This window comes from Colletes latitarsis, chromosome 7 (genome assembly GCF_051014445.1).
Source record: "Colletes latitarsis isolate SP2378_abdomen chromosome 7, iyColLati1, whole genome shotgun sequence".
NCBI classification, from domain to species: Eukaryota; Metazoa; Arthropoda; class Insecta; order Hymenoptera; family Colletidae; genus Colletes; species Colletes latitarsis.
In genome coordinates, this window is record NC_135140.1 from 8189597 (window position 1) to 8214408 (window position 24812).

The following is a 24812-nucleotide window of genomic DNA, read 5'->3' on the forward strand; positions in this document are numbered from 1 at the left end:
CTTAGAATATTTAAAGAAAATTATAAATATTTCACGTTACTAAACTTTAATTTTCTCAATACAAAAACTGAAATTTATCATAAAATTATTAATTACTTTTTTGTGCTTGGTTATACATTTAAATTTAAACGGAAAATACGTTTTCAAGTGCACACGCTTTTGCTGCTCTAGTTCGACGAAATGCATAAACGTTATGAACACGAGTTATGACGTAACAATGACGTTAGTAGCATAAGCGCTTAGAGCGCCAAAGGGAATAACGTAAACAATGCTTATGATCGTTTAGAGCGGCTAAACCAAACATAACCATTACCATGTACTATTTTCTTCTGCTTATACATTCGTAAAAATCAAATTTTGATACACCATGTTTCCATACTTCTGCACCTAGAAGAAATCTGAACTCAAATTTGTATGAACACATGCTTCTCCTTTGATTAAGTACACGATAACGTTAACTATAAGCTGTAATTAAACTTATAATATTGCTTGAAATGTTATTTTAGATAACGTATCTTTTAAATTCACAATTATTGTATATCTAATTGAAAAATATTATACGGTTTTGCGGCTGTATTGTGATTGGCTAAATAAAGATTGAAACAACAACACCGTATAATTAAAATACATAAACTTACACATTGTCAAGTCAATCTATTTACCAAAAATATTTATAGAAGTACCAGCAAGACTTTTACGTAATAAGTCTGGTATTATTTATGAAATATACCTATATTTTTGTTGAAATTTCGATGTAGAAGAATCGTCGCGTACAGCAATTTTTCGAACCCGTGCACCATTTTGAATACTAATTTAAAAATGGCTGCCGAAGCTATGGTATAAGCAAGCATAAGTCAGTGGTGCAGTGTGCGCGTTAACAGTGGCTGGTTTGTTATATTATCAGTGTTCGCGTGGTGTTCGGTTATTTTTAAGTGCAATTACCTATCACGTTTGTAATATAGTCTTTGTATTGTGTGTGAGTGTTCTAAAAGGACCTTAAAACTCGTCAAAATGGGCCGTTCCAGATCCAGGACGAAATCTCCAAGTAGGAGGCGTCATAAGAGCAAACACTCGAGGAAACGTTCCAAATCACGAGAGAAGCACTCTAACAATAAATACTCCGAGAAGCCAAAAGAGCGCAGTTCAAAGTCAAGGTAATATACTTTACTTTACTATTGATTGCGTGCATGTTGCAATTATTTGACTTTATTCAATTTTCCGCCATTTTGCCATACACACTTGGTGGGAGAGCCTTGTACGCTTTAATATATGTTGTTAGAATTTACGTCTTTTACCGTTGTATATACTGTAGTGCGTCGCAAGTTAATAGTTTCCTATTATTAAATGTTGCATTTGCTTCATCAGTTTTATGCAATTTACCATGTTAGTTGTTTCACCAATGTTATGCTGCAAGATGCAGTTTGAGTGTATTTGTTTGTTTGTTCAGGAAACGGTCCCATTCTGCATCTTCTAGTTCAGGCTCGGATGTTTCAGACGATGTGCATATTGTCAGTCACAAGAAACGTACGTACAGAGATAGGGATCGCAAAATGGATGAAGTTGAGAGATTAGCAGAAATGGAACGGCAAAGGTAAATGATACAATATAATTCCCTTTCTTCGTGCTTTACATGTCCCTCTATTATAATTGTTATGTTGTAATTAAGGCTTTTTATCTTATACTTTATGTAATCAAACTGAAAGATTTAATTAAAGCGAATGCCTTGTTAGATTATTTTTTCTTTTAGTTACTAGGCTTAAGGCATGTATATATGGCAGCTGCATTGTGTGTGTTGTATTGCATTTTCTGATATATATACATATATATATATATATACTTTCTATGTTATAATATAAATGAAATTTTTGAATCTGGACATACAGTTCACTATTTTTTAAACAATATATGATAAAAATTATCTTATGTATTTCATTTGTATTGGTATACGTTTTTTTATTTGTAATTATGTTGTCAGGAAAAAGAAAGAATTATCGAACAAAATCTTCACCACGAGCGCAGTTGGGTAAGATTGAAACACTATTTCATGGTGGTGGTTTTATAGTATTGTATTTGCGCATATGTAAGCATATAGGATTTTGATAAATAATGTTCTATTATCGTATGAAATATATGTAAAAACGCATTGGATCTAAACTTGAAAATACATTCCATTTAGTTTAATTAGCATACATTATATCAGTGTATTATCGATTAATGTAATAAATTTTATAAAAACGGCGTACTACGTAACTTGTTTGAAAACTATTCGCTACCTCTGTAGCGTTAGAACAACAAAATATTTCTGTGCTTGCAGACGGCAACGTGAAGTAGAACAAAAAATGGTTGAGGAGGAGGCTGCCAAACGTATCGAGGAGCTAGTGCAGAAGAGGGTGGAAGAAGAACTAGAAAAGCGTAAGGAAGAAATAGAAGCTGAAGTACAAAGGAGAGTAGAAGAAGCAAAAAGGGCTATGGAGCGTCAAATGATGGAGGAAATGGAATGGAGACAAGAAAAACTTCGTGAGGAGGAAAAACGAAGAGAGGTAAGACCAATCCAGAGAAACATTGGCCAGTGTTAGCCCAAGCGCTGTTACGATCAACAGGAAATAAGTCTGGTGCTCTGTCCTTGCATTATTTTTATATTTAAAGAAGCAATCTATTTTGGTGGAAACAGAGTTATAATATGAATTAAATATATAACTATAAAAAATTTTATAATAAATTTTGTAGTCTGACTGGGGTAAGGTGCACATTAATTTAAATGTTTTTAAAAGTATAATGTTTAGGATATTGTATATTTGTATGTACCAACGTAAAGGGCCTTTAAATTTTAATTGGACATTCCAAAAGATTGTATAAATGTTACTAGTTGGACATACCTATGATGAAATTAACACGCGTTAACATAGTGTTATGTTAATTCTCTATTTCGCGATCACAGCGTTTGGGCTTGAAGCATTGTGGTTGAGACCTATGAGAAAGATATTATCGAAAAGCCACACTGCTTCGACTTCCCAGCATCCACTGAGGTCGCGTTGTTGGGAAGGTATACTTTCTCTTATGGCAAGAATTTTGCTATTATAGGCGCATGTATCGGTTATTTATGAACAGAATATTGTATTTGTACCATGTATATATTTATATATTTGTACAACATTAATACCTTTCATCACACAATGTCTTGATTGTCAGTTGTACCCGATATTGGAAAAATTGCGTTCGAACGCGTTCTCTACGTTCTTGCTCGCAATTTTTACGATCGTTGTACCTGTCAATCTAGCAGACCTAATTACTTATCAGTCTAGTTTATATCCGCGTATGTGAATGTCCACATAATCGCATCGTACAGTCTTTAAGGAGTAGAGAAGAACGCATCCGAATAACTAAAGTTAGCGATCCCAAACTTTGTAACTTTCTAAGAAGAAAAAAAAACCATCGTAAGTTTGAAATAAAGTTACTTTTTTCTATGAAACCATAGAAAAGTGATAATTTTCCCTGAATAGCTGTTGCTGTCAGTCAAATAAGGTAGATTTACAGAATTGTCGATCGTTCCACGAGAACTGTATTAAACTTTATTATTAAGGAGATATTTGCGTAATTTTTCCACTTTTTAATTTTATTTAGGCCGTACAATGATAACAAAGTTTCTCTATTTGTAGGATTAAAAATATTCTATTTTTTTAATAGCTGTTATTTTTTACATACATAACAAATTTTGTTTTTCTCACTTTTGTATTTAATTTTTGCCTCGTGATTTAGGGATGAAAAAACTATACTTAGCCTATTTGTTATCTTTGTCCGTTTTTTTCATGCGTTCGACGATATGCAGAATATACTGAGAGTTAACAGTGAAATAAAAGAAATTTATTCTGTTCTTAAACTTGAAATTTCGAACTCCAACAACTTTAACCGATTTAGTATATTAATTTTCACCAAGTTACAAAAAGGGGTCCTGTTATTTGATCTAATTGGCACCGATTTTAATTAAGTATTTAGCGAGCAATGTATATCCGAGTTCATTTTTTAAATTATTTATATATATACATATTTCGTTTTCCTTCAAATACGACTAGGAGTTTTCTTCTGCCATGTTTTTTGTGTATGTGCACAATTATTTATTCTCACCTTCGGGAAATCAGCACGTTCCGGTCAAATGGACAGCGACCCTGATTACAAGTTGACCATATATACTTTTATCCTTATTGCTTTGCACATTGAGTTTGCACTGAATATGTGAACAAGTTTGGGAGAGATATTTAATTAGAAACGGGAGATGTAGACCTTAAAGGGCAGAATTAGAATCCCATAGCAACAAAGCACGACCTAGCAAATATATAGGTCACCTTCCTTACTGACTACCAACAGAAGATGCCGGTTTTTTACTCACTGCTGAGTGATTGTCGATGAAGAAGGCATCCCCTACGTGCTGGCGTGAGCTTCATTCAGGTATTATCCAATTTATATATTCATAATTCATTTTATACCAATATTATTATTATCATTCTTTGTTTAAACGCTATGTATCGGCAAGACCATACTAGGGATTATTTTAGATTTGGTAAATATTAGTGCCTGGGACAGTGAATTCCGTCGACAGGTCGGGGCGGATGGCACCTCTCGTTCGTAAATATTTTTTTTTTAATACGTTTACCTATTTCTTTTTGTCTCAGATGCACATCAGTCATTATATCAAAAATACGCGAACGTTCGTTATTTTTCCATGAAAGGAGTAAGTTTTTTTTATTATTATTTTTTTTTTCGTAAAGTACTCACACCTGCAAATTTAGACTTCATCCTGCACTTTAAACAAAAGTTGTCGTGTCGCGTTATGAAAGAGGAAGTTTTTCCTGTCATAAATTATTCTGTACATCCGTTTGCATGCACAGTGGATTGATTCAGAATCATAATTCACGTTTTTTCACTTTTAAGTGGCATCCTAAGTCGTCGTATTTCCATCTGGGGGAATCTGACTATAAACAGCATTCGCTGGGAACTAAGAGGAGCTCGTTTGATCCAAACGAAGGAGCTGGGTTCACATGCGTCCTCTCTGTTACATTCACTCGACAAGCCATCCTAATTCTTTGAAACCCGATCTCAAAATTTCACATGTTATCCCAACTACATTTTTTCCTATATAAAAGAAAAGGTTCTTAGGATGTATAACACTAGGCTGTTGATATAGCGGCACTATGATTTTGGATATGAATGGTGTAACAACAGCTGGTGAGCGACACCATCATTGCTTCATGTAAATAGATTCCGTTGTCGTTGTAGGAGGAAGAGCGGAAGAAGCGCGAGGAACTAGAGAGGATCGTGGAGGAGAACAACAGAAAAATAGAAGAAGCTCAAAAGAAACTGGTAGGGCATCGTCATCAAACGGAAGTTGTTTAACGGTGTTTTTAATCTACACTTTTTTTTTTTTTGGTTTGTTTGTTACTGTCGATAGGCTGAGGAAAGATTGGCCATGGTCGAACAACAACGTTTGATGGAAGAAGAGAGGCAAAGAATGAGGAAAGAACATGAAAAACGCGTGAAAGAGGAGCAAAAAAAAATTCTCGGAAAGAACAACTCGAGGCCTAAATTGTCCTTTACGCTAAAGCCAATTACGTGAGTCTGTCTCATTTCGTGCAGTTTTACATGTGATATTTATACATCTTGTCGGTTTTTTGGAATCGTTTGTATTCCGTACGAACAATCGTCGTATGCTGCGCCGTACGTAGGTACAGAAATAATGCAGCGACAAGATCCAAAGCTCACCCGAATGTATTTGCGATGATCGCCGAAATCCGACAATGTTGAATCTTATTCAATTATGATGATCGTGTATACATCAGAATTGAATAACTGATTCTATGCTTGCCAGATTTTGGGCCCCGATACAGATGGGATCTTAACTTTTTAGAGACTACACTGATATCGACACGGACAAGCATTTTCTTACGCGGAAATATATAATAATAGAATCGTGTACTATTATATCTATCTTAATACATGTTGTAAATTTTTTTACGTATTACAGTACTAATAATCTCTGCCAGTTCGCTTGATCTGTTTGATAGAAGTGTGGTCCAGCCTAGTTAGGAGTGTTCTACAAATTGCGAATGCAATTTATATAATGCCGTTTCTCTGTAATTATATTATACAGAAAATAATAATTTTATTTCAGTTAGACATATTAACGAAACATGACTCTCGTATTAAATTCGCGTTCCGAACTCGATGACGGTCGGTAATTCTGAAACGGTCGTATTATTAACGCGACTGAATAGATTTTGTAATTTAAACACAAAAAAACATAAATGCATTTTCTACGTGAGTAGACGATTATGTGCATCTGTAACACGTAACCGTACGAACCAATTTCGTGCAAGCAATAATAAAAGGAGAACTAGTGTCTTTTAGTATGTTGTGCTAAACTTGTTCCGGATCATGCACATCGCTAGGATTTAATGCGGAATTCGTTCTGCCAAACTGAATGAGAATATTTTTTTCTAATCAAAATTAAAGTAAGAAGCAACGCCAATATAAAAAAGACAAACGACCTGTCAAATGGATTTTGTACGTGTAGAGACGTATGAATGCAACCATGAACAAGTGTCTTGTACGCAGTCGTGTATAGATGTGTATTAATACCACAGAAACAAACCATCTGTTCATATAGGATTGTATACCTACGATATTGTTTGTAAAATAAACACGTTTTTATTAAACCTTTTACTGTTTTATATTCCCTAATTGCTTTCTTTTTTTACATTTGGGTGGGTTTCTTATAAGAATTTATCATTTTCGCGATGGAGTCTGCGTCGAAAGTAAAGCCTTGCCTCGAATCCCGAGGGTCGCTGCCATTCCAAGAATATTACCGTAAAATGGATTACGCTGCTTGAAAATGCATTCAAATTTACCGCGAGGTGCCTTCTTATTTTTGCGTCGATCTATAACCACTTTTAATATACGTAAATTTTCAATTAATTAAATCGTGCTTCGCATAGTTTGTAAATTACAAAATTTCATCCATTACCTTTCATTGTGTCTTCTATAACTTCTGGGTAAAGTTTCTCTGTAACAGAGCTGCTCGGGGGGTGCAATCGGGGATTCGTATTAATCTCGATTAGCCAAACCGAAAGGTCGTCCATTATCAAGAAATCGGCGCCGTATAATTGAAAGCTATTTTTTCGATTCACCATATTCTCTTGAGACGCTAGAAGTGCCCCTACCAAGTTTTGTTTTATACCTGGTTTGATGAGTTTCTCCCAAGCCGATTCCCGATCGGTAGCCCTGCGAAAGAGAGCAATAAAATAGCTAACTTGTATCTCAAATGCGGAATTAAATTCATACTTTAAGTATTCTTTGAACTTCTGAAGATTCCAATGAAGTTCGTTGGGTATTTGTAGATTCGGTCGCAATGTTTTCCTGTATTTCAGCTGCACGGTCGTGTTGCATAAGTGAATCGATTCGTGGAAATTCTCGAGCGTGAAATCTTTCGACGCGAAACGCAGCAGAATATCCCTTGAAAGAAAACGGTTAACCGAGAAAATTGGTAAATGATAAATTTAAAAAATGGAGGGAAATTAATATCGATACTTGTACATCCAGACGACGAGGGGTTGCGTGCTGGTGATCAAAAACCACTGTCTAACATCGACTTTCGTTTTGTGAACGAGCAAGGGTCGCTCTAAAAATAATAAATGGTTCAACGAAAAATAACAATTATTACTAGCAACCGAAAAATTCACCTATATATTTTTGCACGACGTATTGCATGCATTCGTTCGTAGACTGATTTAGCTTGGCCAGGATATCGTTTAACGAGTTCTTGAGGACTATACCTCTTCCCAAGCTTTTATCGCCTGGTTTTAGAATCCAGACATTCCGCATTCCGTCAATGCGACTTTGAGGTCGGCACTGTATCATATCCTTAAGCGTCTTAGCCGTGTATGGGACGAGTTCCTAGCATAAAGTGTCCGTTATAATGGTCGTTTCGATAATTAGCTGCATTTATGTCGTACCTCGATATCTATTCCGTCACTTTTTTGCAATACTTCGCGCTTGTGCAGAAATCGATCGTACCATGTCAGAAATTGATTCCAATCGGAGTTCGATACTTCTACGCGACCTCGCCTGTCGATATCCTCGTGAGAGCAGACACTGTAATTTTAATCTTACTCTTGAATTCGCTCGAGAGAAATAAAAATTTCCCAATTTAATTTTCTAGAACCTTATATAGTCTGTGCATCTTTCGAGAGCGAACAAAATAGCGTATATGGGCACGGAGCCATTCGAAGACCAAGTAGCGTTCGGTCCAGCTACGCTGGTCAGAAATAAGAACCACTTGAGAATTCCCATACAGGCCGTGATGTAAAAGTCTTGTACGAACTCCTCGATCTGTGCAGGCTACATTAACACAACGGTTTTCATTAATGTCTTAACGCGATAGACTTTATCTACGTACCTGATAAACATTGTAGCACCGTGGGAATTGAATGTTCGACACGCCAGGTTCGTAGAACCAACTAACGTTCTCCAAATTATTGCACATGTCGACCTGAAATTGTCGCGACATTAATTTCGAGTCGCGACACGACGATGAATAGAAAATCGTAGACAAAAGTGACCTTCGACGTAAAGTAGCATCCAGAAAATTTATTGACTATTGTCCTTTCGTCTGCTCTCACGGCTGCTCTTTTAGTGGTGTACCATATAAAGTCTGCAGGGCAACGTAATAATTTTTCGATCGTTTCCAGACCAGCTGAAAGCAAAGAACATTTTGTTGTCCTTAAGAGCTCTTTTTACTCTAGAGCAGTAGTTTCCAAATTTGTCGGAAGACGATCCCCTAAAACAAAAAGAAAATTTCTGCTTCCAAGATAAATTATCGATTTGAAACGATACAAGGAAAATTACACAGAAATAGATATTAAAGTTATTCATATTAGTCTACGTAAAACATTGAAAATTCATAAAACTAACGGAGTGAATGAGACAGGGTACAGATAAAAAGTAAACTGTAAAAAAGATATTAAAATGTTGCAAAATCATCTCAGTATAAATTTATATGGTAATAACACTTTTATAAGGAATCTAGAATCTATGATTATAGTTCAAGTATATACTTTTTAAATGCGCACATACGTGAAGAGGTTAAGGCTTTAAGAATTCTGTTACGAACATCTTTGTAATGATAATTAATAAAAAATAATCGGTTTTGTACATATTGATGGTTGTACAAGCGTCAATATGGTAATTCTGTGTGAGAAAATAAATTAAAAATATCGAATACAATCTTTAAAATAAACTACAAATATAGAAAATATAGTTGCAAGTTGAAATTTTGTCTTGAAAGTGGCATATTATCAATTTTCGTTCTGTTTTTATGAAAATAACTCTCAACTCTAACCGTGTGGACGTAACTATACATCGATTTTCTAATAGTAACAATTGTAGAACCCTAATAAATAAATAAGAACATATGCTAGATTTTGACGAAGGTTCGTCTTATACTTAAAAAAAAATTATTTAAAACTGCTTAAAATAACTTAAACACCTTCTGACATTTCCGGAGACATTGAGAGCATTCTCCTGATAGATCTCTTCTCGATCCAGCCTCTTTTACTCAGAGGCTTCCTGAGCACTGGAAATGTGCTGTAAATCACAAAAATTTTATGCTCGTTCACCGCTTTCGTCAGCATTTTTAGGATAAAACTGATCTTCGCTTGTTCAGTGGTCAGAAGCTTCAAATATTCTCTCAGGACGATCTTGCCGTGACCATGTTCATTTTCTTTGTCTTCTTCCCCGAGAAGATCGTCTAGATCTTCGCGATTGCAGAGAATCTCTGCATTCGCGGTTTTTGCAGACTCCGAGCCCGTAATTGCTCGTGTGTTCATCTTTGAATCGGTGAGTCTCAAAATTAACTGCGACACTTCTTCGGCTTTTTTCGTGTCGTTTGGATATATCTTACAAAAAACATGACGAAATAATTAATTGCATTAACAAAATAAACTGCGTAACTTGTCCACTCTTCGATCATGTTGTTACAAGTTGTTGTCAAGTATCCTATTCAATATTTTTAGTTTGAAAAATAATACTGCGATTTACAAAATTTCTATTTTCATTTATAATTCATTTATAATGAGATTTATTAAACAGAATGTTTGAAAAAGATTATTTCACTATGCACTATTCAGGACTACGTGACTCATAGCATGACTATCATGAAAACGTTATTTGTGAGTGAGAAGACAGATTTCTTTGACATCAAAAGAAGCACTTAAGGACATTTCTTATAATTGCAATATTTTCTTAGAACTGAATGCTTACATGATTGAAAGATCTACTTATTCACATGTTTGTATGACGATCATGAATATATGGTTTATAGCAACTGAACCATTTTAGACTGACTGTTTAGAAACTACTGATATTCGTTTATAATATTATGTTTCACCAATTTAAACTTTTCTACCATAGGTTATCTTGTTATAAGTTTATTTAAGGAAAAAATTGTAAAATTGTATAATAAAAATGTGACAAAAAGTTTTCATATGAAAATTTTAAACTACGCATTAAATAATAAAAGAAATTTTGATCAAACTCTTGACAACGGAAATAATAGAATTGGACAAGTCATATGGTGTATATTTGATTGGTTATTGTAATTATCTTATGTATATAATGGGTTAAGGATATATCTTTTTCGTACCTGCCAACCTTGACAACGCTTTTTAATCGCGCAATCCTTAGTGGTTAACGTGATTTGCCATTTTCGCGTGTTAATAGTCTTCGTATTCTTTTGACTTTCCGCGTCGTATTCTTCGTTTTCTGATTCTGTGAAATTCTCCTGGTTGCACAAAAATCCATGTTTAGAATCTGCAATCGAATTTACTGGATCGTTATTTTCCAAAACAATCATACAGTCTTCTCGACGTGGCATCGTTCATTTTTACAACCGGCAATAAATTTGTATATTTTAACATTTTTTATTCATTTTAGTTTCTTTTTCGCGTCCAAATTTTAATTAGTTTCGGTGTTCCCGTTTCACGTACCAATTTTGCAAAATTTTGCTCGAAAAGTGATACGCCAATTGAAGTTTGATTTCGACAATCGATAAATGAGGTTCGATATCGTTGCATGTTCACGGTATTTAATTGTAACACGTGAGCATAGTTTTCTCGTGTTCTGTCAAACGTGAATCAGATACGTCGACGATGCGAAACAATTTTGAAGAGGAAGCCAGGAAACAGGATTCTTTTTTTCAGACGAATTTTGTAATGTTAACTTTTGTCGTTTCAGGTTTTCCCACGTGTTCCCGCATGTTCTGTATTTTTTTATCGCTTCCAGCATGGATTCGTCCAAATGTTTCTTTAATTTCGGATTCTTAAAAATCGATCCTTGCATCTCGCGATTTTCCGAATCGTCTGAAATTTCTTTTAAACTTCGACCCGACTTTTCACCGTCCTCTGCACGTACAACCGTGGTCTCTGCAATATGGTTCCCCGGCTCAATGCTTTGGACGGATTCCAAGCCCGGTTTTGGCTCGTCCATTGTACGAATTACTTCTTTCATGGAACTTAACAAACGTTTGTTCCTAACAATTCTACTCTCGATCGTCTTCCTTTCTTTGAATGTAGCTTCGTTGCCCGCCGCGACGTTCGCAAGTTCGTAGGATTTCTTGTTCACGTGCAGAACATTCCGTGTAGCTGCCACATAATTATTTTCCCAATTATCATCCGAACGGACACGTTTGCCTTTGAATTTCACAAAATTTTACCTGAGAGTACACGCATGAGCTTGTTATTATTCACATGTTCTTCCAGAAATGTTCCATTCTCGAACGTCGTCTGATTTTCATAGTTTTCACAGTTCTCTTCGTCGATTGGTTTGTTTTCCTCCTTCGAACATTCCCTCTCTTTCGTCGATCTCATAAGTTTCGCAGAAGTTGCGTCGTTTTCTCCTTCGTTCTCTTTTATCGGTCGTTTCCTTGGACAGTATCCCGTGATTTCGTTTGAATCGACGCGTATCGTTGAGTTAAATGTTACTTTCGGCGCGTCGAGATACTTTGTTTCGGTTAGAGAAACGTCATCGTCGCTCGTGTACTGACTAGAATTTTTCGAGAACGTTTCTAACCATTGCTCGCTATGCATACTTTCAGCGAAATCGCTGTCCGAATCGGTATAATTGTCGGAAAGATTGGACGATATTGGATTGCTGTATGACAGCTGCCAGGTGCCTTTTTTGACCTGCAATCGCAACGAACAAGGTCAAGGGAACTTAACTAACAAAAAAAGTAATACCTGGCTCTCGGGATACTACGAAAATTTTAGGAAATTCGTAAATTCTGAATCTCGAATTCTGGGAATCTCAATTATATTTTCCATGATCAATTTTTTGTTATTAATATTTTTCATATAATTAATGCATCAAATTCATTATTATTTATTAAATCGAAATCAAAATAAAATATACGTGTACGCAAAATTGACTCAATTTATTTAATTTTTATATTTAAACGTCGGAACTTTAAACGTTAATAACTTGTTAACGAAGCCTCGATCAACAAATTGGTATTCTTGATTTTCGTCTTATTTTGGCCTCTAGAGTCTACACGTATTAAAACGCGTATTAAAAATAGTTAAACTTTAAATGCGTGCAGTTACGAAACTACTCATGTTTTCTGCATAACTGAGCCATACTAAACGCGTACTAAAAATAGTAAAAGTTTAGATGCGTGCAGTTCCGAAACTATTAGTGTTTTATTAATTATTGAGGCATTGTTAGAAACGGCAAAGCTTCCTCTTTAAAATGGTTTTTGGTTTTTGTCGATTCGACTTTCCGTTTTCGAGATACCGCAATTTATGTAAAAGGTAATTTTTTAAATTTCGCTGTCTCTCGCTTCCCGTCTCAGAAAAGGCTATTAACGCGTACTAAAAATACTAAAAGTTTAGATGCGTGCAGTTCCGAAACTATTAATGTTTTATTAATTATTGAAGCATTGTTAGAAGCGGCAAAGCCTCCCCTTTAAAGTGGTTTTTGGTTTTTGTCGATCCGACTTTCCGTTTCGAAGATATCGTAATTTATGTAAATGGTAATTTTTCTTAATTCGACTATCTCTGTCTTCGTCTAGCGGAGTCGAACCTCCTTGTCGCACGTGCGTGGTGCTGACCTACCCTGCGTACGTGACTGCCGTGACCTAGTTCGGCGTAGTATTTCCAAGAATTTACTACGCACTGTTTACTATCTACGCGCGCGGGGGATGAATGAACTCGCGCGAGCGCAACAAAAACGTAAACAAACCCTATCTCCGAAACTAACCACCGCATCGACGCGAAACTAAAATCGCTATATCTCCGGAACTAATGAAGCTATCGACTCGTACAAACGCTCATTTTAAAGGGCATTTCATCCTCTATCTAATGACCATATCAACTACTATAACTTATGCTGTCTTCTATGTTTATTTTGAAGTTTACTTTGACGCTAAATACCCAAAGAAGTTTCAGCAATTCCTATCGATTATATGACTGGTGTGCGATCAAACTGGATTATAAATTGTTTATTTAATTGAAAATGAATTTAAGTACAGGATGTTTGCGTAATTACTAGCCAGTACTTTTTCTTAAATAGTTGTTTTCTCTAAAATTAACTACGATATCGACTTGGAACAAATTTCGTTTTCAAGGGCGTTTTATGTTAATTTGTAATAAATTTGTTTGACACTCTACGGAAATGTTATTTAATACTTTTTGTACGTATCCATGAGCTCTATTTTAGAAATATTGAAATATATTCACTATTGTAGGAAACCATTCTTTCTCGAATTCCCGAAGCTATACGAAGCGTTAAAATTCATGTACAAGGTGGCTACGCATTAGTGTGTGTAAGTGGAGGGGCAGTTTCCTTTGGACACCAATTTGCCGTCTGATAATACTGGATTGCCTTTTTCAATCCCTCCCATAGTCAAGTAACATGTATTTATGCACTACAGCTATCTGCCCATCAATAGTAATTCAGTGAATAGTTTCTCCACTGACCGCCATCCATGATAAGATAAAGATAAAGACAGTTCGACCTGTGGGCTAACCTACATACATTTACTTACCGCGAACTTGCTCTTAGGTTGTCGAAAGAACGTGCACTGAAAGTTGTCATTTTTCGGAACGGTATCAATGTTCCTATCGTCGGCCAAAGATTGCATCGCGTATGCAGGATTTCCAGAGGTCGGAAACGAGTCTATGCACTCCATTCCACGTGACAAGTATGGTCAGTAACAACGTGTAACTCTGAATTTTTTCGTAGTCTAACATAAAACCCGAAGGAGGATACCTGGAGAACGGAGATTCTCCATTTGCCTGACTGTCACTGGTACGATTTTGCTTTCTTCAAGCAATTCGCCATCGACGATGGTAAATTTAAACGCGTCAAAACATAATGCCAAGTGCAAATTGATCGGATGTTGTTTCGATAGATTATACACGGTGTTCTTTTTAAATTTTTCACAAACTGAAACCATCTGACAAATAAAAGACTAAACGAAGGTAACGATTGGTAGGATAATTCTTTATTGGCCATGTACACAGGTACATTTCAATTATAGACTTCGAGAACAAATCAACAATAGTAGACAACGAATAACGAGTGCGAATTCGTAAAGATTTTCTTTTTCTCTCTCATTTAGTCAACCTCAAGCCAACAGCGTACATGTCTGTAATATCGGTTAGCACTTTGGTTTTCTTTTGACGAATATTTTTGGCTGGAACGTTGCGATTTCTATTTTTCCCCGCGATGGCGTCGTTGCCTTTATTTGGTGTTGTTAATGAAGTGGGTAGCGCAGGTACTTCCAGTGGAATATCGGGCAGTGTAGTACCTTTTTTGTACTTTTTAATCGCGTCTCGTACCGCCGTCTTAATTATCTGATAAACATTAACAAGAGTATAGTGCCAACAAGTAGGAGTAAATATTCCATGAGAAAATTGAACGTACCTTATTTTGATTTTGTCTCATTGCAGGCTTCTCGGGTTTTGATGTCAATTTTGGCGCTTGTTTCTGAATAGTTATAATCTTCGAGAGCAAAGTTTGTCTGGCAGGAGAGGTTTCCGATTTGTTGTTCGTCGATGCAGTGAGAGCCCGCGATTTTCTGGGTGTCCGCGTTACGGTTTTCTGATTACTCCCGATTTTGTCATTTATTCGACTATTCTGCGAGATACGGATGAAAAGTCACGAACCTTGTTAGTGAAATAATTCCATTTAGTGGTGGGACTTCAAATCGCTTCGCAAGTATTCTATTTTCTCGCCATTTTATAAATTCAAAGCATTCCAAATCCCATCACTAATTCCATCATTAATTGTCTTTATCATTTTTACCTGAACCACACCGGGTGACTTCGTTTTGGCATTGTACGTGCCATTAGCTGGAGCACTCTTCGCGGTCGATTCCTGTTTATCGACCAACACAGCCGTTTTCAAGGATTTCAACGGCGCTGTTGACGGTAATGTTTGTCTCAACTTAGGCGACTCCACTTTGTAATACGCGTAGAATTCCTGATCGAGCTGAATCTCCAATTCTTCGATCAGATCGACGATCACTGGACCGATTTGATTGTGCACCATCGATTTCTTTTTCGCAAAGCACGTCTGTGAATGCAGTTATATTTACGTGCTCGTGGGAAATTCGAATGCAGTTTATTGCTCACCATCGGAGACTTCGATACAAGGCTAACTTTCGAGTCCTGAGTGCTGAGAGCGGGTTTCTTCTCGGACGTTATGATGCGAGTGCCTTGGAGGGACAAAGCTGCGCCCAAATACGGCTGACAGTTGGGCATTTTTTGCTTGTAAGCTAGCTCGAATTGCCCCGTGTCCGCGTTTTTGTCCTCCCGAAAATCTATGACCACTGTAAAACCGAAATTGAGGGATAATAAAAGAGACACGTTCGAAACTTGTAAAGTCGAACACTTCGTGGACCTTTTATGGTGTCTTCCAGAACCTGTCTGCACAGACGCGTCGTCACTTTGCTCGAATAGCTCATATCAGGGTGGCTATTGATCTCAATTAACCAAACGGAGAAATCCTCCATGACCATGAAATCCGCACCGTAAAGTTCGAAGCTGTTTTTCCGACGATCCATGGCTTCCTGGCTGGCCAACAGAGTACCCACCAAGCCTTGCTTCATTCCTGGATAGATCAGCTCGTCCCATGCTTTATGGTGTCCCTGGGACCTATTGGGAGTTTCGTCAGTTAGAAACTTCAGCCTGCTGATTTCATAATGAAATTTAACCCTGGAGCATCATGCTTCTTGTTTAGGAACATTAGTGTCTCACAAGCGTCGTTTCGGTTTGAGAGTTGATTCGTTCAACTCTCTCTAGTGTACGTTGCAGTGCCATGCATACATTATCTCTATCAAGAAGTAATATAGTTGTGCTGCATTCAAATGTGTGAATTACGCTGGCAAAAATACTTTAATACTGGGATACGGTGGTTTATTGAAAACTATGGGAAATTATGACTCGAAGATGTACAGAATGTGATAAGGGCATCAGGGTTGTTATATTATTAAACATAATATGCAGGAAAGAGAAAACAACAGGAGACTAAAAAGCAAGAAAATGATACATTGTCGGAAAGTACAAGAAGGAAATTATTCTGAGACAATAAACAGGAATTAGATGATGTAAACAGTGAAGATGAAGAAAATGATGAAGCCTGTCTTTTTTGCAACGAAGATTGGATATTGTGCGAAGACTGTAAAAATTGGGATTACGAAGAGTGCAGTGGAGCTGACGAAAATAAATTAAAATACAATACAAATAAATAATAATTAGTTAAAATAAAAGTATCTAATGTTTGTGTTCTTTTTAAACTGTCAATAGAGTTATTATTACTTTTTTATAGTAATTAAAACCTTATGTATAATCCATTTTAAAATAGAAATTTAGCATTTTTACATTGATTTTAAATAACTTTTATTAACTGAAATAAGTACCCTGTTTGATCCTACCAGTCGTACAAAACTTGATTTGGGGAGATTTGGCTCTTTTTAAATAATAAGTTTGCAACAAACGGCAAGTAAATATTATATGAAAACTCAGGACAAACAGTCAAATCCTAGGTATCCCAATTTGTCCAACCTCCCCTACATGTAAATATCGAATTCAAAGTCTATACTAGTCCTACTCTAGGACTAGGTGAACCGTACTTGAGGAACTCTTTAAAGGTCGTGACGTCCCACATATTGTCCGAAGGCAACGCAGGGTCTCTGTCGCCGCAGTTCGTGTACTTGCATTGGATCGCGTGATTGCACAGGTGAATCGATTCGTGGAAGTCCGTTAGACAAAATTTCTGCGAGCAGAATCGCAGGTAACTCTCCCTGCAAAGAGACGACGTTATCTATATTATTTCTCTCAAAAGTGTTGCCGAAATTCATGCGGCCACGAATCGCTCGCGAACCGCTTGGCCGAAAGTATGGCGGATCGTAAACGTGTCGTTGCGCCAGGAATAGCTGACGCATCATGACAATAGGAGTTTACACAAACTGGGTTAGAAAAGATCAATTTCGTAGGGGGCGAATTCATAACCGGTAATTGACTGCGGACGATTTGCTCGCAATCAGCCCGATTTGTCGTGGCTCTAAATATAGGATGAAAAGGCAGTGTCTTTCCTGGTTACGAACCCGGGCATGAAACTGATGATAATTAACGACGAATGCGAACAGTGTACACCGATTAAATGACCTAGATACTCAGAGGCACGAAATCACGAAACAAATAATTTGTTCGATTCGTACGTGCATATGGTTCAGCAGAACTATGCACGAACGACCGGTTAACTTTGATAAATTGAGACTCACTTGTATATCCAAAAAGTCAGGGGCTGAGCGCAAGTAACGACGAACCATTGTCTGATGTCGAATTTTGTACTGTGTATTAGCAACGGTCGCTCTAAGAAAGGAAATACAGGGTGTTATCGAACTGGTGGTACAATCTACATGGAAAAAAATAAGTTGAAAACGTGGAATTTTTTTGTACGGAGCTTCGTTTTCGAATAAATTGACGTTAATTTGCATGCGATCTCACTTACGTCTACGTCACTGAATGATGAAGGATATCACTGTCTCATTTGAATTGCTTAGTTTAAATTCTAAAGGATAGACATTAAAATAAAACTACTTTTTGATCAAGAAATTTCTCCTAAATTCAACAATTGTTGGAAATGTTTTTCGTTTCTTTGCCAACATAATTGCCCTGCGTATTATCTACATTTCTGTGAACGTTTTTCAAGATATTTCTCGTTTTTAAATACATTTTTGAGAATCTGAATTAGATATGACAACAAACCATGATTTTTCAAGGTCCTAGAGAACTCCATAAAAAAGCGCGATCGTTTTAATGGCTATCTGACTGCTTTAAACCGCAACGCTGTGGTCTATAAACTCATATACTTGAAGAGTCTATCGATTACCAATGTACTTCTGCACGACATAACGGGTGTCTAATTTGGTCGAGGGATTCATCTTCGCCATAACGTCCTCCAGTTTGTTCAACAGGACGATTCCTCGGCCCCGACTTTTGTTCCCAGGTTTCATGATCCATACGTTCATGGTGCCGTCCATGTCGATTTGCGGACAATACTTCCTCATCTTTTTCAAAATGTGCTTCGTTGCCAAGAAGAATTTCTGTTCACGCCATGGTTAATTAATATCGTTTCTCCGTCGATACTTGGCGACGATTCGATTAACCGCTTACTTGAAAGGGCACGCTATTTCGAACGAAAAGCGCTTGACCATGAACAACCTGGTAGTACCAGCTGATAAACTGATCCCATTGATGGGCCCAGACTCTTTCTGACTCCTGATCAATATCTTCGTGGGACTGGGCGCTAATATAATCGCTGCATCGTTTAATTGCGAACTCCAGGGCCTTCAGGGGTACCGTACCGGTTGGGGATCTAACTGCGTTTTCACCTTCGGTGGCGATCTTGCTCATCAACCACTTCAACAAACTCAGACAACACGTGAATCTAACGGAAAATTATAGATCATAGAATATTTTACGTGAAAATTCAGGTGGCTTATTAGATAATGGATATTTAGGTGGCCTAATTTAGATGGGATATCTTGATTATGTTTTAATATAATAAATGTTACACATTCATATATTATTATGAAACTATGTAATGGTCTTTCCCAATATATATATTTCATTTTTCCAAAACTGCATGTAAAACAAATTATTAGTCAGGTAAAATTGGTAGGAAACCACATTTAAATCTGAGGAAGATTGGTGAAAGCGATTAATAAAACGATTTTTGAGATTTTTGTTAATTCTCTCACCGAAAATCCTCGATGAAAGCATGCATCTGATCGCCCTGGCATAAGTTGTAACATCGCGGGAAGAGGGTGTTCGCCACTCCAGCCTCGTAATACCAGTGCATTTGTCTTACGTTCGAACATAAGCCCACCTAAGGCAATCGATTTTCTTAGAAGCATGTATTATCCTCGTCCGATGTACTATTCGCGCAAAGGCAGAAATCGTTCGAGGCCATTTCAGATACCTTCGACGTGAATCCCGCTCGACAGTATCTGTTGAAAATCGTGTTCTTGTTGTCCTGTGATGGCCAGCCGGGCCACTCGGATCCTGTGTTCCAGAGAAAATCGACGGTGTGGTTGCTGAGCATTCTAGATATTAATTGTCGTTCGCTTTGTTGATCCTTCAAATCACCGATGCCGGCCAGCAATGCTACAGGACTCGAATCCACCGTAAAATGGTCGGCTAAAAACATTGGTCGTACGTCGATATTACCGAGCCTTGTGAGACGTTTCATTCCAAATCAAACACTTTTTAGACTAGCATTTTGGATTTCGTAGAAACCTGGATATGCTGTAGACTTTAACGATATTTAAAAATTTTTTTTAAACTTTGAAGTACTAACTCTTATTCGTTTCTTGATACTTACGATGAAGACATGGAGAGTATGAAATGAAAATTATTTGGTTTTTTAACAGCAGGCTTGATCTGAACTACTTTCATTGAAACAATAATATTATATATATTACTAACTCCTTATAAATAACTATCAAATTTATTTTTTTATCAAATACTTTTGAGTGTTAGTGTAATTTAATTTTTACACGCTAGTTCTAGACGTTGATGATTTCAAAAACCCATGTAAAAAATGGTTAATAGACATTTTTTATTTAAAAATTTTGAAAAGTCCTTTAAAGTACGTTTAAACATCATTAAAGACTATATCATGTCCTAGTTTTATAAAAATCTAAAACTTTACTCTAACCAGTGTCCAGTTTAGCATGGAACGACCCTTAGAAAAGAGGAAACTTGCTAAGCATCAATCCGAGTACCACTGGGATTCTTTCGGAAGAACTTCTCGCACCAGCCCCTCTTCAGCATAGATTCGCGAACCACTCGGGCCCTTCCGTAAATCATGAACGTGTGGCGAGCAGCCATGGCGTCCTTGACCATTTGTTTAATTCGCATGAATCGTTCGTGAAGCGTCGGGGGTAGTACCAAAGACTGCCCAGCTTTCTCTGCATACAACGAAGAACCGAAATCAAAATGCATGGGGTTCTATCTGGTTTAAAAAACATTTTAACGACTTCGAATCTAATCGTTACAAGCCATTTATTTATTCGTGTCAATCATTTTCGATCAATTAGTGGTTATCTTCAAAACTATCAACATAGAATAAACTTTATTAAGAACTTAGATTACTTCGATGTATTAGCAAAGATACTGCATTTTTGAGAATTTATTTCTTAGTACTAAAACAAAATTTACACTTTATATTGTCTATTGGTTAACGTAAGACTTTTCGATATTTTAACTTTTATTCAACTTAAAAAAAAATCAAGTTTTTATATTTATGTGGATAATATTCCATCGTTCAAATATTGTTTCATTGCTTTGGTATACTGTAAATCACTATATTTGTTTTTAAAAAAAAAACTTTGAAAAACAGAAATTTGTACAAATTATTTATGTATCCATCTGTTTTTACTAAAAAGTTTTTGTTATTTAAGAATAATTTCCTGAAACTGTGGTATGTTTTGAACATATCAAAGTGATGAAACCCTTTAAAGAGAAGAAATATATAAGTTTTATAATGAGGAAGTATAAAATGAAATAAATTTTTCTCTTACTTAAAAAAATACGAATAAATTTTTAGGGTTTTTACCAATTTTAGAATTTAACTCAAAATCTATTGAAGCAATTTTGATCCACCAATGCCAGGAGGAAAGGAAAATTGTCAGAGATGCTAACTACAAAATATATGATATCTCACTTAGGCATACTTATTTTCAAAGTAAAAGCATTTATGACTTTTAAAAATCTGTTTGTTCTACGCAAATTTTGTATACAAAAATGCAACTAAATTTCATTAACAATTATGACGAAAAATTGAATTATAGGGAGAAGGAATATAGTGAAACGTTACAGTACAAAACATATACAAGTACTCTATATGCACAGTACCTAATAATTAATATCATATATAAACTAGTCTAAAGAAGAAAATTCTGTATGAATTTAATATTTTACCTCTAGATTAAATTATACAGTGTATATAAATTACGCTTTAACATTTTGCAGTCAAACATTACCGTTTCCAAATCCGTAATTTTTATTTTTAATTTATATTTCGACTCGTATAAACAAAAATTGTTTTCGTTCGGTAATTCGTCATTCTATAGTTTCTATATTTTTTTCTCTCGATCAAAAATATTTAACGCGAGTAATAAATGGGTTATTGCGACTGCATTCAATATCATTGAATATGTTACTATAAACTGTAGTTCCAATAATTTTGTAAAATGACTTCTTTAAATCACACCTTCGGCTCCTTTCACGTCCGTCGCGTTGGAATCACTGGATGGTTTCGCGTCAGGCTCGACGGGTTCAAGCTCAACGACTTTCGCTTCATTCTTGTCCGCTTTTTCCGAGCTGGTCGGCTCCAAATTCGATGGCGCTTCATCGTTCGCATTCATGTAGTGCGCTTACGAGTTTGCGAACCCCTCTGCTCTAGATGCACTCGGTTAATCTTCAATTTCGCTTCATTGCAATAGTCTTTGTTGATAGAAGGACCGGCCCGAAGAAGTCGACGTTACTTTATCCTGGATCAGCTTGCAAAGTTCGGAAGCGATTATCAACGTGTGATCTCGTTAAACAAAATTATGTCGTAGCTATTTAGAGTGGGGCATTTCCAATAGAAAACTGAAATCAATATATCTTCACGTGTTTGAAGCAAAGACACCATAAACAAATGTCCATAACCGTCGATTTACGCCAACGGAATTTTTCCAATACCTGTTGAATCTTCGAAGCTCTCTCATCAACATCCTGCTGTTCGACAGAGAGGACGCGACTTCGGTCTCTAATTTATAATTACCGCTTCGAACAGAGACAGATCAATGGAACGATTCCCTCGATATCGCATGATCAGAGACGACATATCCCTCGAGTGGATACAAATTCGTGTTTTCTCCGAGGCAACAGCGAATCGACGAGACGGAAGCAAAACTCCGACTGAACGTCATTGGGGACAGAGACGAGGCATGTGTATGGAATCTAGAATTCCGCAGGCGTGCGCCCTGAAAGCGTTTTAAAGCTCCCCAACTATTCGGCCAGATTGGATAAGATCGCATGACTGCGTCCTTCCGGTGTATAATTAACGTCGCATTACGAAATTCGTGGATCTTACAACAAACTGGACGATAACGACAACCGTTCAAAATTTTCAATGGCTACAAGCACATTAAACTCGTTTTTTCTTTCTACGATTAATTGTCGTCGTCTTGTAACGTTTCATAGGAAATTAAGGATATTTAGAATGTAATCAGAAAATATGGTAATTATTCGGAATAATGACCGTCTCATGGATTTGGATATAAAATATATTGTAGGTATCAATATTCTTTTACTTATAGTAAAAATTATGGCATTAATTTGAGTGTGAAGGGGTGTTACGTCTGGGTTACATGTGAAGAAGGGTTTGAAGGGCGAACTTGTGTAAGGACCATGATTAAACTCTCTGTTTTATGAAAGGTGAAAGTTTAACTTATATATATATATATATTTCTCTCTTCGAGAATGGCAATCAGGGAACATACACAAAGTTTCTATCTTTACTACAATTGAGAGTCTAATCATGGCTCCTAGACGAATTCCTACCCACAAAGCCTCCTTTACATCTAACCCGGACTTAACCAATTTTTTACATAATATGAGTTACATCTAATAATTAAATTATTTATATGAAATTTCATTTCATTATTGCACTTCAGGTAATTCATAATATTATGAATTGCTTTACGATTAATTAAAAAGTTTATTATTGCATACAGTCCAAAATTCGTATAACTTCATCGTAACTACATTTAGTATTACTCCTGTGATTCATACACTTTAAACGTAAAAAAAATTAATTGCATCTGCTTGTCATATGTATGCTAATAATCAGAGTTAAGGAATAGTGTTTCTCACACATAATCCAAGGACAGTTGCACATATTTACATGAGAGGATAAGTATAATAAAAACTATATTTCATTAAAATTTTTGCCTTGCCTAGAATTTTGATATCAACAACATATTTCAACATCATCTAAATCAATAAGGCAGCCATTATTCCGAATAATTACCCCGAAAAACTGCATTCCCTCGCAAATCATCTGACCTACTGCCCTTTTAAGATTCCTGGGAAAGAAATTTTATGATTATCAAATTCCCTGTTAATGAGTTGCTCAATCGGAGGCTAAAGAGGGCAAAAATTAGCAGAGGGGGTAGACGAGGATCGGAGGAGCGTACCAGGCACCCCCGTTGAACTTCTCGACCGCCGAATGCAGGCAAAGAAGCAAAAAGCGCTCGCGTGGGTTGGCCTAACCGCTCCAGTTCTACGAGCTCTGACCCACTTATGCGAACGCATCTTGGTTCGCGTGAAGAGGCGGGTCCGACGAAATCACTTCGGCCCCGCTATCGCTAATTGCAGGAGTTCAATTTCACGCTGATAATCTGAAGGAAAATATATGCAACGTCGTACTATTTTGGAATTCGGTCGACCGTTACGCGTTTTCGCTATCGGCCCACCTGCCACATTGATCGTCGCGTGTGATAAAACCGACGTCGAAGAATCGTTATCTGGAAGAGTTGCGAGTTTCTTGGCGAATTCTGTCACATGTACTAACTTATGCGATGTTTTTAAATTTAGACTATGCTCGAACGATGCTTTGAAAGGATACGATTCTTAGAGGAACGTTTAAGAAAACAGATGGTGGTAGAATTAGAAAAAGTCATCTGCTCGAGTTTTCAATAACCTACAGAAACATTTAGATAATATTTTAATTTGTCTTTGCTGAATGGAACGTCCAAGTGAACGAATCTAAATCAGTCCACATCATTCTCATCCCACGCAAAAATTCTACGTGTTAAAAAATATCATATTATCACGTTTTGCATCTTAACGCAAGTAACCTTAAACAATTCGGCATATATACACACTTGTTCATAATCTGTAACGTCTGTTAAACTAATCCATCTCAAGATAACTGTTAATTCCATTGAAATTTTAGAAACCAGTAATTTCAATTGAATCTTTTTCCCTAGCCTACATTAATTTCTTACCATTAGATATAGTTCGATATATGTTGGAAGAAATCATAAAATACAGCTGTACGACTTCATTCGGGACATGTCTGATGCGGGTATTCGAAGGCTCAATTTATAAGAATGATTGTAGACTTGGTACTGAAATATTAAAAAGGGATACGTAATATAGACAAACTCCGAAAGAACGAATGATCCGTGGGACAAACATGTCACTGTC

The 24812-nt window shown here is 36.5% G+C and overlaps 3 protein-coding genes across 8 annotated transcripts; 1 reads left to right on the forward strand and 2 right to left on the reverse strand.

Annotated features, from left to right (window-relative positions):
- Positions 1-798: 798 nt before the first annotated feature.
- Positions 799-6529, forward strand: Arglu1 (Arginine and glutamate rich 1). Of its 3 annotated transcripts, none has more exons than XM_076769634.1 (6): positions 799-1154; positions 1448-1591; positions 1976-2023; positions 2315-2540; positions 5272-5355; positions 5444-6529. In XM_076769634.1, exons 1-6 carry the CDS (start codon positions 1012-1014, stop codon positions 5606-5608), a joined length of 810 nt encoding a protein of 269 aa, XP_076625749.1. In that variant the 5' UTR covers positions 799-1011; the 3' UTR covers positions 5609-6529. The 3 variants fall into 3 exon arrangements, with proteins under 3 accessions (XP_076625749.1, XP_076625750.1, XP_076625751.1); XM_076769636.1 differs by lacking the exon at positions 799-1154 and adding an exon at positions 1230-1383; XM_076769635.1 differs by lacking the exon at positions 1976-2023 and having other exon boundaries at positions 801-1154.
- A 156-nt stretch (positions 6530-6685) lies between these two features.
- LOC143344041 (tubulin glycylase 3A-like) lies at positions 6686-11968 on the reverse strand. 4 transcript variants are annotated; one of them, XM_076769613.1, is made up of 12 exons: positions 11759-11968; positions 10691-10857; positions 9536-9944; positions 8610-8743; positions 8447-8539; positions 8213-8388; positions 8004-8142; positions 7824-7944; positions 7579-7669; positions 7333-7503; positions 7016-7272; positions 6686-6938 (listed from the first exon to the last, which is right to left on the reverse strand). In XM_076769613.1, exons 1-12 carry the CDS (start codon positions 11910-11912, stop codon positions 6778-6780), a joined length of 2073 nt encoding a protein of 690 aa, XP_076625728.1. In that variant the 5' UTR covers positions 11913-11968; the 3' UTR covers positions 6686-6777. The 4 variants fall into 4 exon arrangements, with proteins under 4 accessions (XP_076625728.1, XP_076625726.1, XP_076625727.1 ...); XM_076769611.1 differs by having other exon boundaries at positions 7731-7944; XM_076769612.1 differs by having other exon boundaries at positions 7731-7944; positions 10691-11687; positions 11759-11887.
- A 2581-nt stretch (positions 11969-14549) lies between these two features.
- On the reverse strand, positions 14550-21979 carry LOC143343415 (tubulin glycylase 3A-like). The gene is made up of 13 exons (XM_076768306.1): positions 21826-21979; positions 20336-20521; positions 19531-19748; positions 19310-19437; positions 18723-18996; positions 18439-18652; positions 17828-17918; positions 17177-17347; positions 15946-16199; positions 15678-15874; positions 15349-15618; positions 14968-15180; positions 14550-14897 (listed from the first exon to the last, which is right to left on the reverse strand). Exons 1-13 carry the CDS (start codon positions 21977-21979, stop codon positions 14655-14657), a joined length of 2613 nt encoding a protein of 870 aa, XP_076624421.1. The 3' UTR covers positions 14550-14654.
- Positions 21980-24812: the final 2833 nt, after the last annotated feature.